The following is a 22676-nucleotide window of genomic DNA, read 5'->3' on the forward strand; positions in this document are numbered from 1 at the left end:
TAATTAAAATTGTGTCAGCAAAATCAAGGCCGGATGGAAACTTGGCCTCAGCTCCCGTTGCTGCACGTGACCTCGTTGCCTGGTTAGCTCCCTGTTCATCATTCCAGAATGGCTGACGACCTCGACGAAGAGCCACCTGGGGAATCCCTTCCGGGAGCAGGTCAGGACCTCGAATGTGAACCTGAGCCCCAGGACAGTCTCAGACTCCCCTCCCTCTGTCCAATGCAATGACCTTTCCCTCCCTGGTGGCCGCCCCAATCCAACGAGAGCCATCCACAGTCCTGTGCAGCTAAGACACGGCGTGTTTCGGGGGGTCGCAGACCTAACGCCTCCCCTCACCCCTGCGCAACTTTAATGAAGGAAGGCTCTGAAATTCCCTATAAAACACCTCCCAAGCTCAGGATGAAACGAGGCGAAGGCGCCCCGCTCAAGGAGACGTGGGCCACGAGCTGGAAAGCCCGTCAGACACTCCCCAGGCTCGCAGGGCACAGCGCCGGGCCAGGGCGGGCACCCACCGAGAGGTCATCTCCGCGAAGGGTGTTCCCTGAGAGGTCCAGGTGTGTGAGGGCGGTGGCGGTCAGCGGGTTGGCACTGAGTGACTGAGAAAGGCAGTTCACCCCTGAAACGGCAAGAAGATTCGGCTCAATGTCCAGGAAACAAAATGAGATCTAGGCCCGGCCAGCGTGGCTCAGTGGTTGAGCGTTGAGCTATGAACCAGGAGGTCAGGGTTTGAGTCACGGTCAGGGCACATGCCTGGGTGGCGAGCTCCATCCCCAGTGGGGGGTGTGCGGGAGGCAGCTGATCAGTAACCCTCTCTCATCACTGATGTCTCTCTCTCCCTCCCCCTTCCTCTCTGAAGTCAATAAAATATAAAAAAAGAAAGGAAAGGAAACCAAGGGGGTCCCAGGGGGCAGAGGGCCACATGAAGGGAGAGCCGGTCCGGGAGGCAGGCCTGCGAGCCGGGCAGGGGCTCTAACATGCCCTCCTTGTCACGGCACAGGGTCTGGGAGGGGTCACCACCAATGGGGAGCCCAGAACATTCTGCTCACTCGCTGGGGTCAGTAGAGGTCAGACAGAGAATCGTCATGGTTCTTCAGATCCCAGGACATGGGCTATTACAAAACATTTTGTGTTTTTACTAAAATTCCAAGGTTCTCATTGTGTAATTTGGAAATATGGCTATTTCTAAATTGAGTATACTTTTCAAAAAATATATATATTTCATCAGCTGCCTTCTGCACACCCCACACTGGGGATCGATCCCAGGGACTGGGGATGGAGCCGGCAACCCAGGCATGTGCCCTGACCAGGAATCGAACCGTGACCTCCTGGTTCATAGGTCAACACTCAATCACGAAGCCATGCCTGCTGGGCTAAATTGAATGCACTTTTATAGATGACGTTGTTTCTAATTTTGCAGTAAAATGATTGACCATCCCAGGCTGTCCCTGAAGACAAAGGGGGTTTGTCCTTTGCCTCGGCCAGGATAAGGGTCAGGGCCAGGCCCGCCAGAGCCGGAGACGCTCGCTCCACTTGGAGAGAAGAGCTGGGAGTTACAAGCAAGGCTCCAGGGTGTCGATCAAGTCCCACAGCCATTACTCAGCCGAGTCCGCCCTTGGGCGCGCAGAGGAGACGGGAGCAGAGAAATACTTAACTGGAGTTCAGGGAGGAATGACGCGGCCACACTCATGAAGTGTGCACGAAATGCTTCCACAAGGCTGGGATGGGTCCATGTAACAGGCCCACCCTGTGCCCTCAGACAGACCCAGAAGCTCAAGGCCAGGATGAGGTCAGTGCTACTCAAGGGTTCACTGGGACAGACCCTCAGATCCTGAAGGACAGCCCCGCGTACGGCATGGGCTCCAGGACCCCGGGCACCGTCTCAGCCTCCCCGCAGCCGGGCCAGCGAGAGGCAGTGAGAGCAGGACGAGCAGCAATGCCAGACGAGAGCCTGGCCGTGAGAGGCGCGGGTCTGACGAGTCTGTCAGATAAGGAAACCTGCAAGGCCGACAGAGAGCTTGCTGTCGGGAGGCAACACCTGTGATGTTTAAACGGGTGGGGAACGTCCGGCCCACGGGCCGTAGAAGTCCCGAGAAATCATTTGGCCTGGCTCTGTCCACGCATCAGGGGCGAGTTAATTAAATAATTTGACCAAACAGAGCAGGCTAATTTTTAAGTTGATCATTTTGTATGGCCCACTAATGATGTTAAAAACATCCAAATGGGCCCGGCTGGCTTGGCTCAGAGGTTGAGCATTGACCTATGAACCAGGAGGTCACGGTTCGGTTCCGGGTCAGCGCACATGCCCAGGTTGCGGGCTCAATCCCCAGTGTGGGGAGTGTAGGAGGCAGCTGATCAGTGATTCTCTCTCATCACTGATGTTTCTATTTCTCTCTCCCTCTCCTTTCCTCTCTGAAATCAATAAAAATAAAATAAGAATAAAAAAATAAATATCCACATGGCCCCTGGCAGACAGAAGGTCCCGCCTGTGGAAATGGCCAGCCTCCGGCAGCCCGCCCTGTTGCTGGGACCGTTCATGTATGTCCCGTAACGGAACAACTGAGTCCAAAACACACAGAGAACCCCAGACTCTCAACAAGAAAATCATCAAAACCATGTCCTCAGTGAGGCCTGACAAACCTAACAAACACATTCCAAAAGGAACAGGTCGGATTGGTCTCCACCGCACAACGCCCCCTTGGCAGGCGCCGGCGCTTGGCGGGAGGCCAGCATCTGCCCAGACTCCGGGAGCCTCGCGCCCAGTGTCAAGCTGCTGGCCGGAAGGCTCCCCGCCCCCTCCTGAGGCCCCTCCACGGGAGGCCGGGTTCCTGGGCACAGGAGCAGCAGGAAATCCAAAAACACAGGATGGAAGAAGCCAGGCCGCTCCCAGCCCGCACTGAGCACAGATCGCCGCGCTGGATACGGCGCCCAGCGGGCCGGGCGATCCTGAGTTAGCGCTGGAGGCTTTGCAGCTGGAGCGAGGGAGGCAGATGGCCCGTGCCGACGCCTGGCAGCCGGCAGGACAGGCACCAGGAGCCTGAGAACCATCCTCCCGCCAACATCTGAGGGGCGGCGTGGGGAGGTGAAAACTATCTTTCTTGAATTAGGGAGCTCTGGTTATCCGTCTTTTCCCGGAATTGAAATATAAATGCCAGTCAAATTGCACAAAAAGCTTACGAGGACCAATTCATCTGAGTTATTTTGAAGCTGCAAGAACAAGGAACGCTTTTAAAAACTGTTTTGTCAGGCTGGCATGACTCAATGGTTGAATGTCTACCTATGAACCAGGAGGTCACGGTTCGATTCCCGGTCAGGGCACATGCCTGGGTTGTGGGCTCGATCCCCAGTGTGGGGAGTGCAGGAGGCAGCCGGTCCGTGATTCTCTCTCATCGCTGATGTTTCTACTCCTCTCTCCCTCTCCCTTCCTCTCTGAAATCAATAAAAAACTATCTTTAAAAACATATAAACAGGGAGACTGCTGCGGATACGGCAGCCGTGCTGAAGTGTTGGAGAAGTGGTCAGAGACACTCAGGAAGGAAAGGGAAGTTGGAGAAGTGCATACGCACATCAACATCTGGTCTAGACGTTTTGAAAATGAGATGGCTTTCCATAAACACTGCCACTATAATTAGTCCAAGTGTGTACACACCTGTATTTTACTTTCTTTTATTAGTCTTTTAATCCTCACCCGAGGATATGTTTTTATTGATTTTTAGAGATCGAGGAAGGAAGGGGAGAGAGAGAGAGAAACATGGATTGGTTGCCTCCCATATGTGCCCCAACCAGGGACTGAACCCAAAACCCAGGTACGTGCCCTGGCTGGGAATTGAACCCGCAACCTTGTGGTGTACGGGACGGCGCTCCAACCAAGCCACCTGGCCAGGCGCTAATACATATATTTAAATGTAGACATATGAGTAATAATTCTAACTATTTAAGGTAGAGAACATCACAGACAGACATAAAGTTAATAAGATATACAGTACCTTTAGGTGACAATGAGGTTTTAGATAAATTTAAATGTTTTAATCCCTTTGGGAGTTTGGCAAATTGAACACTTAAAGAGGACACACCTGAGAAAGGAAAAAGAAAAGGGGATCATGAGACTTCTCAAGCGCTCGGAATGGCACATTTGTGCAAACTTGCTTCTGAGTTTTTCAATAAATCCTCAACAACGTCCCTTCGATGGAGAGATCTGTAAGTATTTTCGACTCCGTTGGATTTCCTGTGGAATTCCCAGCCACCTGCTCAGGGGCGGCCAGCAATGTATTTCCACCGAAGGGTTAGGAGCCAGGAGCCAAGGAGAGCAAAAGCAGCCCTTAGAATGTAACACAGCCCGCCGGAGCGGCTCAGGGGTTGAGCGTCGACCTATGAACCAGGTCAGGGTTCGATCCCCAGTCAGGGCACAGGCCCGGGTCACGGGCTCGATGCCCAGTGTGGGGCGTGCAGGAGGCAGCCGATCCATGATGCTCTCTCCTCACTGATGTTCCTATCTCTCTCTCCCTCTCCCGTCCTCTCTGAAATCAACAAAAATGTATTTTAAAAAAAAGACCATAATCACAGCTCAGCCAGGTCTGCTCCCCATTCCCCGGGCCTGGCTGCAGTGACCTCCCCACTCTGCTCACGGCCGGCAGCGCGGGTCCGAGACTCCAGGTACCTCGGTCCTCCAGCGCGTTGCCAGCGAGGTTGATGGTGTGCAGTCCTGAGCCGGGGTTATGTGCGAGCGCACTGGCCAGTTTCTGTGCAAACTCTCTGCAGACAAACACAACAGTGAGAGGAACGACCACCAAGTGCAGAACGGCTCAGACCTCAGGGCTGGAACAGCTGGAGGAACAGCTGGAGGCAAAGCGACAGATGCTTTCTTCCCAGTGGAACTCACGTGCCGCGTATTTCTTAGCGCCCAATCCATTTCCCACATGAGGTATAAATCCTCATCAGAGAACCTGCAGTCACACCCAACATGGTTCATTTCAATGGCCAAAGCCTCATTCCGAAGCAGAGAAAATCCTGTCATTGCCCATTAAAGACACATTTCAGGCCTGGCCAGCTGGCTCAGTGGTTGAGCATCAAGCTAGAGACCAGGAGATCACAGTCTGATTCCCGGTCAGGGCACATGCCCGGGTTGTGGGCTCGATCCCCAGTGTGGGGTGTGCTGGATCAATGATTCTCTCCTATCATTGATGTTTCAGTCTCTCTCTCCCTCTTCCTTCCTTTCTGAAATCAATAGAAATATCTTCTATGTATATAAAACGTATGCCAAGTGTCCCCGCGGGAGTTCGATCCGCTTGCTATGATGCACTGACCACCGGGGGGCGGCACGGGACAGAAGAAGGCCCCAGCCTGCAGCCGGAAGGCCCCGATTGGCCCTGATCGCCGGCCAGGCCTAGGGACCCTATCCATGCACGAATTTTGTACACCGGGCTTTAGTATATATGTAAGAAAGACACATCTCAGGACGCTGTTGATAGTATGCGTCGGCCCCTCCATAACGTGGAGCAGCACCCACAAATGCAGACCCAGCTGTTCTAATTGTGGAGTTTAAAGGCTGCGATTGCCAGCACCTTACTTTAATGAAAATTAAAATCGCTATTTTAGATGTGTTTCACTTAAAATAACACACTGAGGGCTGTGATTATGAAACCGCCACCCCTCCTCACTTAGCAATGGAGTCCGGGTTCCAGCAGATTCCAGCTCCCACACGCCCCCCACAGGCCTGGGTCTGGATCTCGGAACCACGAGGTGCAGACGACATAAGTGTGAATCGGAAAAGGGAGGCCAATGGCCAAACCGACCAAAGCAAAGTGGTAAAACAGCCTGCAGTCGGCTGTTCCTACAACAGCGTCAGTGACACGGGTCACCACCGGCCCCCAGAACACGAAAGATGCTTCCTAAGCACTTTCCATAGCGACCTCATTGGCCCAGGGCTGTAATTTCATAAGGAAGGTGCTAATGTTGTGTCCATTTCAGAGATGCAGAGACGGAGGCAGAGCCCAAACAAACTGCCCAAGGCCACAAGGTGTCTGGCTCAAGGGCCCACACACCAGGCACCACCAAACACATCCATGACACAACGGCAAAGGACGTTATGAAATCCGTGACCTCCGTGGCAATGCTAGGGATTCTGGGAACTTTTTTAAGAAGGGAAACAGGATGTTCTCTATGGGAGGAGCCCACCTTTTCGTTTTAACTGTATCTTTAGAGGAAATGGCAAGACGTTCCAAAGCCACAGAGTCCCATGTGCAGGGAAATACTCACATTCTCAGTCCAGCGTTTTCCAACACCAACTCTTCCAGCCGACTGGACCTGCTCACCACCCTCAGGATCTGCTCACAGACATCGGAGGACTGCAACACAACACATGCGTTAGCCGCGCCGCACACCTGCCACCAAGCTCGTGTCACTGTTACAGCCTTCGCAACACTGTAATGACGTCAACCGTTCGTGCACACACGCGTTCATTCTGGAAAGCTAACTGAGCCCCATCACGAGGAAGGTCCTTCCTGGGGAGACAGTGACATAAAGGACAACGTCCCTGCCGTCCAGAGTGGACCACCAGCAGGGGACTCGGACAAGAGCACACACAATACGGTAGAACAATAAACAGGCCGTTTTGGTCACCGTCTGGGCACACAGAGGTACAGCTCACCCAGTCCTGGGAAAACAAAAAGAATTCCCAAAGAAAATGACACGCAAAAGGGAGAATAAAAACTAAAGGGCAGTGATGATGGTGGTGATTATGATGGTGATGGTGGCGATGGTGATGATGGTGATGGTGGTGGTGAGGATGATGAGGATGGTGGTGATGGTGATGATGAGGATGGTGGTGATGATGGTGGTGGTGGTGATGGTGATGATGATGATGGTGGTGGTGAGGATGATGAGGATGGTGGTGATGGTGATGATGAGGATGGTGGCGATGATGGTGGTGGTGGTGGTGGTGGTGGTGAGGATGGTGAGGAGGATGATGATGGTGGTGATGGTAGTAATGGTAGTGATGATGGTGGTGGTGGTGGTGATGGTGATCAGGGTGGTGGTGGTGGTAAATGGTGTGACTGTGTTTAAATTTCTAAACGCCTCTCAGTAACCTGCCAAGTAGTTATACTGCTATGCACACTCATTCACTCAACAAACTAACTTGACACCCATTTATGAAACCAATTTGAATGAGTAGCTAATATGAGCCACATACTCTGACGGCACTGGGTAGCAATGCGTAAGATCTGCGCTCCAACTCGCTCCCGATAACAGGTACACAGGAAGCTGGGGCCCTGAAGGTCAGGTAGCATATCTAAGGTCACAGGGCCTTGTGCTAAGTCAGAATCTGAAAACCGGGTTTGCATTTCTAAGCCCACACTCTTTTCTTACACCCACTGCCTCTTAAGGGGCCCCAATAAGTTCACAGCCATGTTCCGACTGACAATGCCTTAGGTCACTCACCCCCAGGCCTATCCACAGACCCAGTAGCCTGTCCACTAGCTAACGTCCAATCTTCCTCAGATATACGTCTCAATCCAAACCCTACTATGAAAATCTTTTTTTTTTTTTATCCTCACCCGAGGATATTTTTCCATTGATTTTTTAGAGAGAATGGAAGAGAGAGAGAAAGACAGAGAGAAACATCAATGTGAGAGAAACACATCAATTGGTTGCCTCCTGCACAAGCCCCGACCAGGGCCCGGGCCAGGGGGGAGCCTGCAACCGAGGTACATGCGCTTGACCAGAACCAAACCCAGAACCCTTTGGTCCACAGGCCGAAGCTCTATCCACTGTGTCACACTGGCCAGGGCTCTATGGAAATCTTAAACCACAAGCTCCTATGACCTCTGAGAGTTGGAGGCTGGAATGAAAGAGGCGCCATTGAAACACCTAAGTTATCTCCTGCCTAAAAGAGCACAGCAGCCGAAAGCTAGCTCTCAGAGGAGCACCTTCCACGTGGCTGCCTGGAACCTGGAAAAAAACCAACCAAACAGACCAGAAGTGGCTCCCCAGCCCTATGAAAACTAATCAACTCCTCTTAGATTTTATTCTGCTCACGTACAAAGGTGCCCCTCAAGTCGTCTGGAATATCCATGCTGCCTCTCGTAACTCTACCAGGTGTAACAGTTCCCTAAATTCCTAGGAAGGGCTGCTTCATGGAGGCGACAGGATGCTAAGCCTGCTCTCTGTGCAGGCGTCACCTGAGTCGTTTTTGCCAACAGGAGTGGGCACCTAAGGCCACACTCCCTATGTTTTTCTTGCCTGATTCATCCAAATCGCCCGAAGCAGCTGAAAATGCAAAGCATCTCACAAACGAGAAAATGTTATACAGAACCCTTCTGGGAAAAAGTTCCCCAAGAAATAAACATGTAGGCAGCGCGCCAGTATGGCAGGAAACAAATCTACTTTCTGACTATCGGCAGGTGTTTGAAACCCAGCTCCCCGGACACCACGCGGTCATCTCCCCACTCACCAGCCGGAGGTCCTTGGAGGACAGCTTGGAGAACCACTGGTTGTACTCCAGGGCAGCGATGATGGGGATCAGGTCCCTGGGAGCAGGAATCACAAAGCCCGCGCTCTTACAACAGCCAAGATCCACGCCATCAGGGCCCCCGGCTCAGCAGCCATGCGGCCCTGGCTCCGAGCTGGAGGGAGAGTGGAGGGAGGCCCTCACCTGTGGTCCAGGTGACTGAAGTCCTGCAGGTTCAGCTCCCGGGTGTCCTGGGTCAGATAGATCGTGTCCACATCCTGTTGGAAACACAGCGCAGTCGGGTGAACAGTCCGCGTCAGTGGTGGGGGAGCAAGAGAGACGCGGGGGGGGGGGGGGGGGTTCGTATGTGATCTGAGCAAGGAAGACTGTGAGCAACAACAAAGGGCGGGGAAACAGAGAAACAAGCAGACAGACACTGAAATAGTCTCTGTGAGTGTGTGTGTGTGTGTGTGTGTGTGTGTGTGTGTGTGTGTGAATGTGTGGTGTGTCTGTGTGTGTGTATTGGTGTTGTGTCTGTATGTCTGTGTGGTATGTGTCTGTGAGTGACTGTGTAAATGTGAATAGGTGTGTGTTGTGCATCTGTGTCTGTGTGTGTGCATGTGAGTGTGCACACTGCACACAGGTACACTCACCCACTGCACTTCCTCCCTGTATGGGAAGCCCAGCCAGTCGCAGACACAGGCGTACATCTGAGAAAACCCGCCTGGAACAGAAACAGAAACGGGACAGGTTTTCGGGGAAGCGACTGTGAAGTTGAAACTTAAAAGCTCCCACGCGACCTACGCTCCTTCTCTGCTTGGGAACCAGGACGCCCTCGTGCGGGCGGGCAGGCAGCGGGCGTGGGGTGTGTAGAGCTTAAGTACAGCCTCTGTCCACCGCCCACCAATTACAGCTCCCCACTGACTGTGCCCGCCATGCGCACTGGGCTAGACCTCACGGCCTGGTGGGGTCTCCTCGCAGCCTGAGCGCCGGTGGGAATGTGCTCACCACAGGGGCCCTGCTCGGCCGCCGGCTGGCTGTCCCACTCGGCCTGCAGGCTGGCCAGCCGCTCCGACGGCTCCATGGACACCCTCTTCATGATTTTCCTGCAGGATCACAACGAGGAACATCAGAAATCAAGTGTTTCGGACGGACTGCACGCAGAAATCTATTGTGAGAAGCATTTATTTTATTTTTCAATATATTTTCATTGATTTCAGAAAGGAAGGGAGAGAGAAACATCAGTGATGAGAGTGATGAGAGAGAATCATGGATCGGCTCCCTCCTCACACCCCCCACTGGGGATCGACCCTACAACCGGGCATTTGCCCTTGACCAAGATTGAGCCTGGGACCCTTCAGTCTGCAGGCCGACGCTTATCCGCTGAGCCTGCTAGGGAGCCACACGTGTCTGCGTTTTCTGCACAAACCATGTCCTCATCACTTCACAACCGGGCATCCGCCGATCCCTCCCAAACCTGGCGCCATGCAGGTCAAGGCCGCCTGTGCCCCTCACGGTGCCGACTCACCAGACAGCTCTGCCCCGAGCATGCCCGATGCTGACCCACTGTGGACAGCCTCTGCTGCGAGCGTGCCCGATGCTGACCCACTGTGGACAACTCTGCCGCAAGCGTGCCCGATACCGTGTCACTGTGCCAAGCCCTCTGGGCTCTGGGCTCCCCGGGAACCTCACCCACCTTGCTCGGCGCTCTCCTCCTTGACTCGACCTCTACATCTCAGGCTCACTGTCAGGACCCTTTCTGTCCAGGGGCCTCGTTACAGCCAGGCCTCAGCCCACGGTGACACCGTGACCCTCACACCTGCTGGGTCTGCAGCCCGGCCCTTCCCTCCAAGCTCCAGCCTCCCTGTTTCACGGCCCCTGACGTCCCCACTGAGACGTCCTGCAGGTCAAGCTCAGCGTTCCTTACCCAAGGTGGTCGGGGACACCCACCCAAGGAGGCACTCTGCCTCAGGGACAAAGGGAGACAGGCCAGGTCCCTGCGGGGCAACGTGGCTCAATCAAGTGAGCCGTTGGGCTAATTCAGATGTGAGCACAGCTTGGTCTGTCTGGTGCCAGCCTTCTTTGATCCCATCGCACGTGAACAGGTTACTGTGCTGGCCCAACAGCACCAGAGTCCCCTGGGAGAGAGACTGGGTTCAACTCATGCATTATTCCTACACTGCGTTTCCTTCAGAACATCGGTGATCATCGTGTTTAAAACGGTGGACAGAACCCCTAAGAAGCTGTCAAACTGACTGGAAGACAGGGGCCCGAATGTCGTGGGATGTGCTGGGACACAACACTGAAGCAACTAAGTCTGTGTGTGTGGCTGTTCTGTGAGGACATTTCCGTCCACAAGGAACATTAAACCTGTGTCTTCGGAAAAAAACACAAAAACATCCACACCCACCCTAGAACGCTCTCCCCCTCATGGAAAAGCGGCACACTCCCCAAGTACAAACCTGTCCCCCAAATCCTGAGCTTACAGCTTAACAGAGGTAAACAAACATGTAGTAACTAGAGGCCCGGTGCACGAAATTCGTGCATGGAGGGGGGGTTGTCCCTCAGCCCAGCCTGTACCCTCTCCAATCTGGGACCCCTCAAGGGATGTCCGACTGCCCGTTTAGGCCCGATCCCAGGGGCATCCCTCTCACAGTCCAGGACTGCTGGCTCCCAACTGCTTGCCTGCCTGCCTTCCTGATTGCCCCTAACCGCTTCTGCCTGCCAGCCTGATCACTCCCTAACCACTCTGCTGCCAGCCTGTTTGCCCCCAACTTCCCTCCTCTGACGGCCTGGTTACCCCTAACTGCCCTCTCCTGCAGGGTTGATCACCTCCAACTGCCCTCCCTTGCAGGCCTGGTCCTTCTCAACTGCCCTCCCTTGCAGGCCGGGTGCCTCCCAACTGCCCTCTCCTGCTGGCCATCTTGTGGTGGCCATCTTGTGTCCACATGGGGCAGGATCTTTGACCACATGGGGGCAGCTATATTGTGTGTTGCAGTGATGATCAATCTGCATAGTACTCTTTTATTAGATAGGATAGAGGCCTGGTACAGGGGTGGGGGCCAGCTGGTTTGCCCTGAAGGGTGTCCCTGATCAGGGTGGGGTTCCCTTGGGGCATGGGGCGGCCTGAGCGAGGGGCCTGTGGTGGTTTGCAGGCGGGCCACGCCCCCTGGCAACGCAAGCAGAGGCCCTGGTATCTGGAATTTATTTTCCTTCTACAATTGAAACTTTGTAGCCTGAAGCAGAGCCAAGCCTGGGGCTCCCTCCGAGGCCCGCAGCCATTTGTGTTGGGGTTATAATTGAAACTTTGTTGCCTTAAGCGGGTGGGCCCGGCCAGGGTGTGCAGAAAGCTTTGCTTCCCCTGTTGCCAGCGGCAACCCTGGCCTGCTCTCTCAAGCTCCATTCTGCCGCCATTTGTTTGAATTTGTTTACCTTCTATAATTGAAACTTTGTAGCTTGAGTGGAGGCTTAGGCCTGCCAACGGCTGGCAGAAAGCTTGGCTTCCTCTGTTACCTAGGAAACCTTGCTCTCTGTGGCTGTAGCCATCTTGGTTTGGGTTAATTTGCATACTTGCTCTGATTGGATGGTGGGCGTGGCTTGTGGGCATGTCAGAGATATGGTCAATTTGCCTATTTGTCTATTATTAGATAGGATATCCATAAGGTGTATTTCAGAAAACCCAGAGAAAAAGGAAAGAGGCTAATTATTATGTTTACGTTCATTTTGGTTTTTTTTTAGGTTTCCTCTTACTGATCAGAAAACAAAACACAAAGGAATGGCGTTCTGTCCTCATTAACCTGCAGGTGATGCCCGCACACCAGCCTTGGCCCCGGGCATCCATGGAGCGCTGGGCGCCGAGTTCCCACAGGAGAATCCCAGAGGGAAAACCTCACCCAGCGCCTCAGCGAAGCGGGCAGAGCCGCACAGAAAACCTCAGCCGTGGATCAGGGGCTCAATGGGAGGAGGCCAGCCTTGCCCGCCGCCCTCCCAGCCTCACCCCCCACCAGGACTCACACGGGAGACAGGCCGGGAAAGATCCTCCGCAGGCAGGAGCCCACGTGGGCCAGCACCTCGCTCACGTCCTCGGGCGCTGCCATCCTCAGGGACAAGCTGTACTTCTCGGTTTCCACGACCATCTGCAGGGGGAAGGGCAGGGACTGCTAATCACGACCCAGTCCCTCGCATGTGTGATTGTAAGTAACAGGAAAAGAAAGTCCTGCCTGGCCCACATGGCTCAGCTGTTGATCATCAACCTATGAACCAGGAAGTCACGGTTCGATTCCCAGTCAGGGCACATGCCTGGGTTGTGGGCTCCATCCCCAGTGAGGGGTGTGCAGGAGGCAGCTGATCCATGATTCTCTCTCATCATTGCTGTTTCTATCTCTCTCTCTCCCTCTCCCTTCCTCTCTGAAATAAACTTTAAAAAAATTAAAAAAGAACAAGGCCCTGAGGTTGGAGGACTGGTGGGAGGTCCCACGCCAGGCAGCAGCAAGCACGGCGCTGGGACCCAGGCTCCTGACCCCCTCAGGGCTGCTGGCACCGCAGTGGCCTCTGGAAGCTGCTTCTAAGCCCAAGTTCTGGAAACGAGTCCTGTCCGGAATGTGTTCGATTACCCAGACCCATGAGAAAACTGCTGAACCCCTTTCTACGTCACTTCCCGACCTGCTCTAGAAAACCGCTGTTGTGAATATGTAGAATTTGTCTTTCTTTAAATATATATGTGTGTGTGTGTGTGTGTATATATATGTATATATATATACACACACACACACACACACACACATACACATACATACATACATACATATATATACTAGAGGCCCGGTGCATGAAAATTCATGCGCTGGAGCGGGGATTCCCTCAGCCCAGCCTGCCCCCTCTCACAGTCCAGCAGCCCTCAGGGGCGGGAGGCAACCCAGCGATCAGGAGAAGGCGATGCCCCCACCACACCTCTGCTGCTTGCCACTGCCAGCAGCACAAGCCTCAGCCGGCCCTGGTTACCTGAGCCTCAGGCCTGGCCCTGGGCAGCTGTGCAGCCGCCATCCAAGGCTTGCCTGAGCCTCAGTCAGGGGGGTGCAGGAGGACCCAAGGCCCCCCACGAGGCTGAGGGGACTCCAGAGGCAGGCACGTGCAGCAGCCGGCCCCGCCTCCCCCGCTGTGGGTGCCACCATCTTGTGAGGGTGTGATGGTCAATTTGCATACTCCCTCTTTGATAAGAGAATACATATATATATGTGTGTGTGTATATATATACATATATATATGTATATATATACACACACACATATATATGATAGACTTCAGAAAGGAAGGGAGAGAGAGAAACATCAATGATGAGAGAGAATCATTTATCGGCTGCCTTCTGCACGCCCCACACTAGGGATCTAGCCTGCAACCCGGGAACGTGCCCTGACCGGGAATCCAACCGTGACCTTCTGGTTCATAGGATGACGTCCACCCACTGCACCTCCACCCACTGCACAGCGCCAGTTGGGCGTAACTAGTTGTTCCCGCACAATTACTGAGGTTTTCCTCACCGGAACCAGCCCCGACCCTGCCCATGAGGCCCCTTCAGCTTCTCTTCGGAACCTCCCGGGTCCCTCATCTTGCTTTTCCACATTCTCTCAAGAAACGTTCAACAGTGAGACCAACAAAAGGATGTTTCACAGTTTCAGACCCTCAGGGGAGGGGGTGACCCCACGGTCCCGCCCACGGTCTCCATGGCGCCCACTCACCTGCGCGGGCTTGCTACAGGTGACGCCCTGAATGTCCAAGTAGCTGAAGGTCAACTCGAGCTGCAATGAGGGGGAGAAGGGACACAGACCTGTGATCAGGGCTTAGAGCACAGTTCAAGGAGAAAATGCTGCAGTCGGCGATGCACCAGCAGCCGGAGGTGGGCTGGCGTGTGTCTCCGTCCATCCCCAAGACGGGCCCTCGATATTTCAGAAAGAGCACGTGGTGCGTCCCTCACAGGAAGGTGCACGTGCGACTTCTTAAGTTTCATCCTGGGACAAACCCACTGGGAAGTGTTGGTATTTCTACTCTGGTTTTTCATTCATTTGGAAATGAAGGTGTGAAGTGAGGCCTCTAAACCCGTTTTTTCCTTTTATTTCAATGTTTGCTTCGGAGAGTCACTGGCGGATGACTTCACGTCCACTGTCCTCCTTTCCAAACCCTGACCTCTTCGGGGGACACGGACCAGTCAGGGAGCCGTTATTCCTCCTGCCATCTCCCATAGATTCACATTTTGAATGGATTTAGAGAAGCATGGTATTTAGGAATTTTAAACGAGGCTTAAACGAAACATAAATCAAAGCCCTCTCTCCCCCTGCAGGTAGGGAAGTAATTTATTTCCTTCTTGTTTAGCAATAAGGGTCACTTCCACTCTTCTCCTGGGATCAGCACTTAATTTTCTTCCAAGTAGGCCCAGCCCTGGCCGGTGACTCAGTTTGGTGGTTGTGGGTTCGAGCCACGGTCAGGATGGGTAGGGGAGGCAGCGAGCGATGTCTCTCTCTCACATGGATGTCTCTCTCTCTCACTCCCTTCCTCTCTCTCTAAAAATCAAAGGAATCATCCTCAGTGAGGATTTAAAGAAACAGTAGGTCCAGTCTCCCCTCCCTGCCTTTTTCCTGGACAGTGGCCCCTGACCTCCCTGGCTCTACAGCCTCTCACCCTCCTGCAGACAACAGGATGGAGTCGGGCCCTTTAATCTGTCCTCTCCTTCCACCTAGAAATGTAATGGGACCCTCTGCTCTGCTCCCTCGAGTGGGCAGTACTAGCATGTGTGTATGTGTGCACATGTATACGTGGGGGTGGGCTGTACCATCCCATGTATGGTGCACGTGTGGTGTGTGCATGTACGTGTGTGGTGCATACATGTGTGTTTGTTAGCGTGTGTGCACATGGTGCGTGTGTGCCTGCGTCGGCAGGAGGAACCTGGGCGCCGGCACTCACCTTGGAGGGGATCCGCGCTGCGAGCAGGAAGGCCCGGCAGGCCGTCAGCACCTGAGGAGAGCAGAGCGTCAGTCCTGCTGGGCCGACACCGGAGCGGGTCAGGGCGCGGGGACCGGAGAACCGGGGCCAGGCCTCCGGGGCTGCCCGGCTGTCTGTCCGTCGGTCCCTCCCCGGCTTCCTGTCCTGCGCCTGTCCACCTGCTCCGTGTCCCTCCGCGTTCCCACCCCCGCCGCCCCCTTCTCTCCGCCGACGCTGCCCGCATCCCGGCGTCTCCCCTGCCCCTCCGCCCCGGCCTGCGCCGCCCGTTTCCCAGCATCCTCTGCGCCCCCACGTGACAGCTGAACGCCCTTTGCGTCATTGACGCCGCCGTTTGCGTCATTTACGACTCCGTTTGCGACATGGACGCCATCGCAGGAGGACCACTGCCTCCTGGACGGGATTCCACTCACAGCGTCGGACAGAGACGCGAACAAAACGTGAACCAAAACCACAGCCACGCTGGGCGCCGCGATGGCTCAGCGGAGAGGCGACCAGGACCCCAGGGCCCGGCTGGTCCCGCAGGCACGTCCTAACCTACCTCCTTCGGCGCCCAGGCCACGGCCCAGCGGCCTACCCTCAGAACATCCCACTGAGAGCAATGGCGGCTCTCTCCTCCCCCCCTCCTCCTGCGGCCACGTCCCCCGCCGGCTCCCGGACCTGCTGCCCTGGGCTGTCACGCGGGGCCTCGGGGCCTCCCACAGGTGCCGGGGCAGGAGCAGGGAAGACCCAGTGTTCACGTGGGTCACGTGGTCTCACCTCTCGAGGCAAGAGCAATTTTTGTTAATGGTCACCCGAGGGTAGTTTCCCATTGATCTTTAGGGAGATACAGAAACATCGATTGGTGGCCGCCCGCACGCACCCGTCCAGGGCCGGGCCGGGGAGGAGCCTGCAACCGAGGTCCGTGCCCTTGACCGAACTCGAACCCAGGACCCTTCAGTCAAGGGTAGACACTCTATCCACTGAGCCACACCGGCGAGGGCTACTTTTTATTTTTTATTTTCCTTGTGAGCTGCTTCCCTCCTGGCTCTGTGGTTTCCTTTCCATCCTTCCGGAACACATCGGAATGACAGAGGCCATGTGCCAACTCACAGCCAGGGGCCAAGAAGTCCCCGCCCACCAGGTAAGGGGCCCCAGCCCCGGGGACCACTCATCGCCTGCGAGACACGTGCACCTGCCGCTCCCCCAGGCCTCGCGCTCCCGCCGAAAACGTGTTCACCGCAGGGTCAGGGTCAGGGTCATCCCGGGCACAGGCCGGCGGCTCCTTCCCATGAGAAGTCACTGAACCACCCAACACCTCCCTCCTCCCTCCCACAGCCCCACCTCCAGGGGCTGCCGAATGGAAGAAATGCCCCCAAGGACGAACTCTAAATTCCGCATCTTCAAATCCAGAAGATGGCTGCAGAAAGCAGGGCTTCCAAACCCGCTGAATTGCAGAATGTAGGTTGTGGCTTGATCCCCAGTGGGGGGGCGTGCAGGAGGCAGCCCATCGATAATTCTCTGTCATCGCTGATGTTTCTATCTCTCTCTCCCGTCCTCTCTGAAATCAATAACAATATATATATTTTTTAATTATTAATTTCTGCCGAAACCGGTTTGGCTCAGTGGATAGAGCGTCGGTCTGCAGACTCAAGGGTCCCAGGTTCGATTCCGGTCAAGGGCATGTACCTTGGTTGCGGGCATATCCCCAGTAGGGGGTGTGCAAGAGGCAGCTGGTCGATGTTTCTCATCAATGTTTCTAACTCTCTATCCCTCTCTCTTCCTCTCTGTAAAAAATCAATAAAATATATTTTTTTAAAAATTATTAATTTCACCACCTTCTTTAACAAATCTGCTAACGCGTGGCAAGTGGGCCTGAAGTTTCCCGCCTCCCTACTCCCCGCTAGACGTGCTAACGAGCAGGAACAGGAGAGTCTGGGGCCCCAAAGATCCGACAGGAATCCTGGTGAAACCGCAAGGGCTGGCTTGTTAAGACTTGGCCGTCTGCACCACAGAAGCGGTTCTCCCGTCAGCGCTGCCTGCCCCAAACGCCAAGATGAAACCCCCCCGTCGTTCATTCCTCCGTAAAACCAGCCGGCATTCAGAGGCGCGCCATGCTCCCCACCAGCAATAACCCCCAAAACGCTCCTACCACCGTTTCCCTCTGTCGTTGTCCTGTGCGAACCTACATTCCCAGGGCCTGGGAGAGGGGCGCACCCAGGAGGTGCCAGCCAGTGCTGACGAAGGAAGCAGGTGGGTGACCAGGTCAGGGGACTCGGCGATTCCCACTCTCTCTCCCCGTTTCCAGTCCTGGCCCCCGAGGACCACACCGCACCGTCACCGAGGGGACCTTCTGGAACATGAATGCACCTGCATCACTCAACTACCTGACCCCCTTCACTGACGCCCTCACCGCACCGGCAAGCCGGAGTCCCAGCCCATGCTCACACTTGGCGGGGTGGCACCCACAGTGAAATCCGACGTCTAAACGTCTCCCCACCCCCCCACCGTGCCTTGGTGACTGCGTGTTCCCGAAAGGCCACGCCCGCCCATCACGGAGCTTAGCTCTCTGTTAATAACTATGTTGGTGTCCAACGGCCCCCCAGACGATGACGTCTTTACGGGAAGATTGTCTTAGTCATCACTGCGTCCCCCACATGGAGCAAAGCACTCGGCACACAGCAGGTGTCAGGAGTCCTGGGTGTGTGTGTGGGTGGGTGTGTGGGTGTGTGGGTGGGTGGATGGATGGATGGATGGATGGATGGATGGATGGGTGGGTGGGTGGATGGATGGATGGATGGATGGATGGATGGATGGATGGATGGGTGGGTGGGTGGGTGGGTGGATGGATGGATGGATGGATGGATGGATGGATGAATGGGTGGATGGGTGGATGGGTGGATGGGTGGATGGGTGGATGGATGGATGGATGGATGGATGGATGGATGAGTGACAAGATGAGACAGAATTACATCCATTCAAAAAAAATCACAGGCAGCCTCACGAGGGTGTTTATTGATCTGAGAGAAAAGAGGGGGCATCAAACTCACAACCCTTTGGTGTATGAGAGGACCCCCCACTGAGCCCCGGGCCGGGGCAGCCCGCTTTCCAAGGTGCTCACATACACCTGCCCGAGGAAAGTCAGTACAGGCGGCTGCGGAACAAGATCCTCCCGTGGGCGGCGGTGGCGGCACCTGCCACAGAGGGCGGCCCTGCTGGGCTTCGCTTAACCTCCCAGGGCAACGCGGTCGGGACAACCCTAGGAACCGGGAGGTGTGGGCTTCTCTGCTCCAGAGGTAACCGCTGAGAGCAAATCTAAAAATAGAAATGACTTTCAGCCTGGCCGGAGGCGCTCAGCGGTTGAGCATTGACCTATGAACCAGGTCACGGTTTGATTCCCAGTCAGGGTACATGCCTAGGTTGCAGGCTCGATCCCCAATGTGGAGTGTGCAAGAGGCAGCCGATCCATGATGCTCTCTCATCATTGATGTTTCTATCTCTCACACTCTCTCCCTTCTTCTCTGAAATCAATAAAAAATTTTTTAAGAAAAATAGAAATAGATTTTCGGGGAGTGCTAAGAAAAAACAGGCAGGGGTCGGTCCATGCCATGCCTACGCCCAGCAGTGCTTGGACGGGCCCACCTCTGGGGGGGTCCACGCTCATGGGGACCTCAGAGCTCTCTCCTTCACACCCCCTCCCTCCCCTCTGCCCAGCAACCCCACCCCGTCTGCAAGGCCCCGATGGCTCAGTTCCAAGAACAACTGGAAACGCGCCTGGACATAGGAGACTTTTTATGCTGCGTATTTCTTCACGATGAGAACATTGCCTTCCACAACCTGGCACGGCTGGTCTATAATTTCTTAGGGAGAACTGACAGAAATCCAGAGAGTGTGAATTCAGGCAACTGAGTCAAAGCAAAAAAAGGGCAGGAAAACATGGCTTCTTGACTCATCAAGACAGAGTCAGGACAGGGCTGGGCCCACTCCCTTCCTGCCGCCTCCACCTGAGCCTGGGCTCCAGCACCTTCTGCCTCCTCCCATTAGGAGCCGGCTCAGGGTCCTCTCCACACCCTCAGGCCCGTGTCTGCTGCCGATTAGGATGTGACACCAAGAGGCAGCCGGGCACTTGGCTTCCTACGGAGCTGGTGTGTTTGGGGGAAAGGCCTCCTGCAAGGGCCCGAGGGCTGACCTTGAGCAGGGGTTTTCCCACTGAGCACTTTCTGCAAACAATGCTTACCTGAGGCCAATATGTAAAACAGATGGGAGCTAAGCTGCTTGGGGCGAAGTGGTGCATGTTGAAAGTGCCTGGGAGATGGGACCAGCATCCCCTCCCCCCTGTAGCTCTGGGTCCCGGGAGATGGGGGCTGGGTTGGTCCTGGCGGTGGGAGGGGGCAGCCAGGAGGGAGGGGGAGCTGTGGGGAGAGTCCAGGGCTGACATTTACTGACTGTACAGAGGGCTTCAGAACTTCCTGTTCGTGCCCATGTGGCTGGGCCAGCGAACGCATCTTTCACAGCAAGTCAGTCTATACACACAGTGAAAATACGGTCCTAGCCGGTTTGGCTCTGTAGATAGAGCATCAGCCTGCGGACTGAAGGGTCCTGGGTTCGTTTCCAGTCAAGGGCACATGTCCAGAATGCAGGTTTGATCCCCAGTAGTGGGTGTGTAGGAGGCAGCCGATCCATGATCCTCTGTCATCATTGATGTTTCCCTCTCTCCCTTCCTCTCTGAAATCAATCTTCTATAATAAAGAGGTAATATGCAAATTGAACATCACTCCAACACACAAGATGGCCACCCCCATGTGGTCAAAGATGGCCGCCACAAGATGGCCAGCAGGGGAGGGCAGTTAGGAGTGATGAGGCTGGCAGAGGAGGGCAGTTGGGGGCGACTAGGCCAGCAGGGGAGGGCAGTTAGGGGTGACCAGGCCTGCAGGGGAGGGCAGTTGGGGGCGACCAGGCCAGCAGGGGAGGGCAGTTAGGGGTGACCAGGCCGGCAGGGGAGGGCAGTTAGGGGCAACCAGGCCTGCAGGGGAGGGCAGTTGGGGGTGACCAGGCCTGCAGGGGAGGGCAGTTAGGGGAAATCAGGCTGGCAGGGGAGTGGTTAGGGGGTGATCAGGCTTCCAGGCAGAAGCGGTTAGGGGCAATCAGGCAGGCAGGCAGGCAGGCAGGCAGGCGGTTGGGAGCCAGCAGTCCTGGATTGTGAGAGGGATGTCCCAGATTGGAGAGGGTGCAGGCTGGGCTGAGGGACACACACACACCCATGCACGAATTTCATGCACCGGGCCTCTAGTACAAATATATTGTAATAAAATTTTATTGCAAAACAGCCACGTCCATTCATTGTCGTACTGTCCGCAGCTGCTGCCACTCAGAGGTGGAGTCGAGGGTGCAGAGACCCGGCCTGGCCTGTGGGCCTCACACTTGCTACCCGGTGGGCCACTCTCTGAGCACCAATGTTTGATCCCCGCGCACACCAAGTTGCATTGGCTCTTCTGTTAATCCGTCTCGTGTCAAGTGTACTGTCCGTCCAGCGCGAGCTCTGGGGAGGGGGAGGGGGACTTCCCCGGCCTGACAGAGGTTAATCGAATGTGCTGCTTACTTCTGGTTATTGCGGTTTTATTTATAGCCTCCAAATTGAAATCTACCAAAAACATGCCTCAAAAAAAAAAACGGAAAAGGAAGCCTAATGATAAGGAGACATTTTCTAGCTCTAATTCAGGCCTCGATGTACTTCAAGTCCATGAGAGCCCTTAAGGAGCGGGACAAATTCCATGGGTGTGAAAAAAAAAGAAAAGAAAAATGTGCCTAAAGAAGGTGAAAAGAAACGGAAGGCTCTGCGACCTGGAGCGGGCGTCGGGCCTCGGGCCACACAGCACCTGGTCTCTAAGGCCCTGAGCAGCAATGAGGGCGGAGAGGGAGGAAGAGAGGAGGGAGCAGAGAGGCCTTCCGGAAGTGCCCTGGAACACCAGCGTCCCAGCCCTTCCCGCTGGGGACGCAGGGAAGACAGGGGGGGGGGGGGACAGAGGCCTTGACCCTGACCTGCCCCAGTCACACCCGGCTGCTCACAGGGGCCCGAGCACAGAGCCCATGGTGTCAGCGATGCACCCTGTGCGGCCCCACGCCCGCCCCTCTATGGGGTCTGCCCACCCAGGTGCCAGGGGCTGGCACCCCTCTCCTGAATCTGTACCTGTGTCTGTGGCGCCCTGGGCCGTAAGCTTCTAGACCAGTGGTTCTCAACCTTCCTAATGCCGCGACCCTTTCATACAGTTCCTCACGTTGTGGTGACCCCCAACCATAAAACCATTTTCCTTGCTACTTCATAACTGTAATTTTGCTAAAGTTAATGAATCGTAATGTAAATATCTGTGTTTTCCGATGGTCTTAGGCTCTACAGCAGCGGTTCTCAACCTGGGGGTCGTGACCCCTTTGGGGGTTGAACAACCCTTTCACAGGGGTCGCCTAAGACCATCAGAAAACACAGATATTTACATTACGATTCATAACAGTAGCAAAATTACAGTTATGAAGTAGCAACGAAAATTATTTTATGGTTGGGGGTCACCACAGCATGAGGAACTGTATGAAAGGGTCGCGGCATTAGGAAGGTTGAGAACCACTGTTCTAGACGGCAGAACAAGCATGCCATGTCTCTCCCACAGAGGTCAACGGTGGCACCACAAACAGGGGTCAAGAGTCAGCCCCCCTCCCCCCCAACAGCTTTGTAAGGTTTTCTTATCTGATTCCCAAAACAACCCCTCAGGGCAGCCACCACCACCACCATCCTCCGGTTTACAGACCAGGAAGCTGACACTTGAAAACGTGATCTTTGCTGGAGGCCATGCAGCTGGGACCGGCTGAGCCAGGCCTCCCACCGGGTCTGCCTGGTTCGAGGTGCACACGACCTCCCCCAAAGGGGCTCAGTGAAACCGCCTGGTGAGTGGAAACCCGCACAGAGCGGGGTTCCACCCTCGGCGGCCCTGTCCTTCCACTTCCTGCCCCAGGAAGGCTCCAGACACAGGCACCTGCCACTCAGCAGGTGGGACGGTGACACACAGAACATCCCCTCCCCGCCCCCAACTTCTCACTCCCGGAGCCTGCAGACCCTGCAGACGCTTTACAACTATTTCCTCTTTTTAAATTACATGATTACACTCACGTCGTCTTTTTTATGTTTTGGTGTTGTTGTTTTTTTATTGATTTCAGGAGGGAGAGAGAGAGAAACATCAATGATGAGAGAGAATCACGGATCAGCTGCCTCTTG

At 54.9% G+C, this 22676-nt stretch overlaps 1 protein-coding gene across 1 annotated transcript in view; it reads right to left on the reverse strand.

Annotated features, from left to right (window-relative positions):
* CARMIL1 (capping protein regulator and myosin 1 linker 1) overlaps positions 1–22676 on the reverse strand; it is a 75951-nt gene that overhangs the window by 33100 nt on the left and 20175 nt on the right. The window contains exons 3-13 of the mRNA XM_079762020.1: positions 15401–15451; positions 14182–14241; positions 12461–12582; positions 9455–9552; positions 9100–9170; positions 8651–8724; positions 8450–8525; positions 6256–6344; positions 4658–4752; positions 3987–4073; positions 468–619 (exon numbers count right to left, since the gene is read on the reverse strand). Coding sequence (XP_079618146.1) covers positions 468–619; positions 3987–4073; positions 4658–4752; positions 6256–6344; positions 8450–8525; positions 8651–8724; positions 9100–9170; positions 9455–9552; positions 12461–12582; positions 14182–14241; positions 15401–15451 — 975 coding nt within the window. The remainder of the gene's footprint in view (positions 1–467; positions 620–3986; positions 4074–4657; positions 4753–6255; positions 6345–8449; positions 8526–8650; positions 8725–9099; positions 9171–9454; positions 9553–12460; positions 12583–14181; positions 14242–15400; positions 15452–22676) is intronic.

Source organism: Cnephaeus nilssonii (assembly GCF_951640355.1).
Source record: "Cnephaeus nilssonii genome assembly, chromosome: 21".
NCBI lineage: Eukaryota > Metazoa > Chordata > Mammalia > Chiroptera > Vespertilionidae > Cnephaeus > Cnephaeus nilssonii.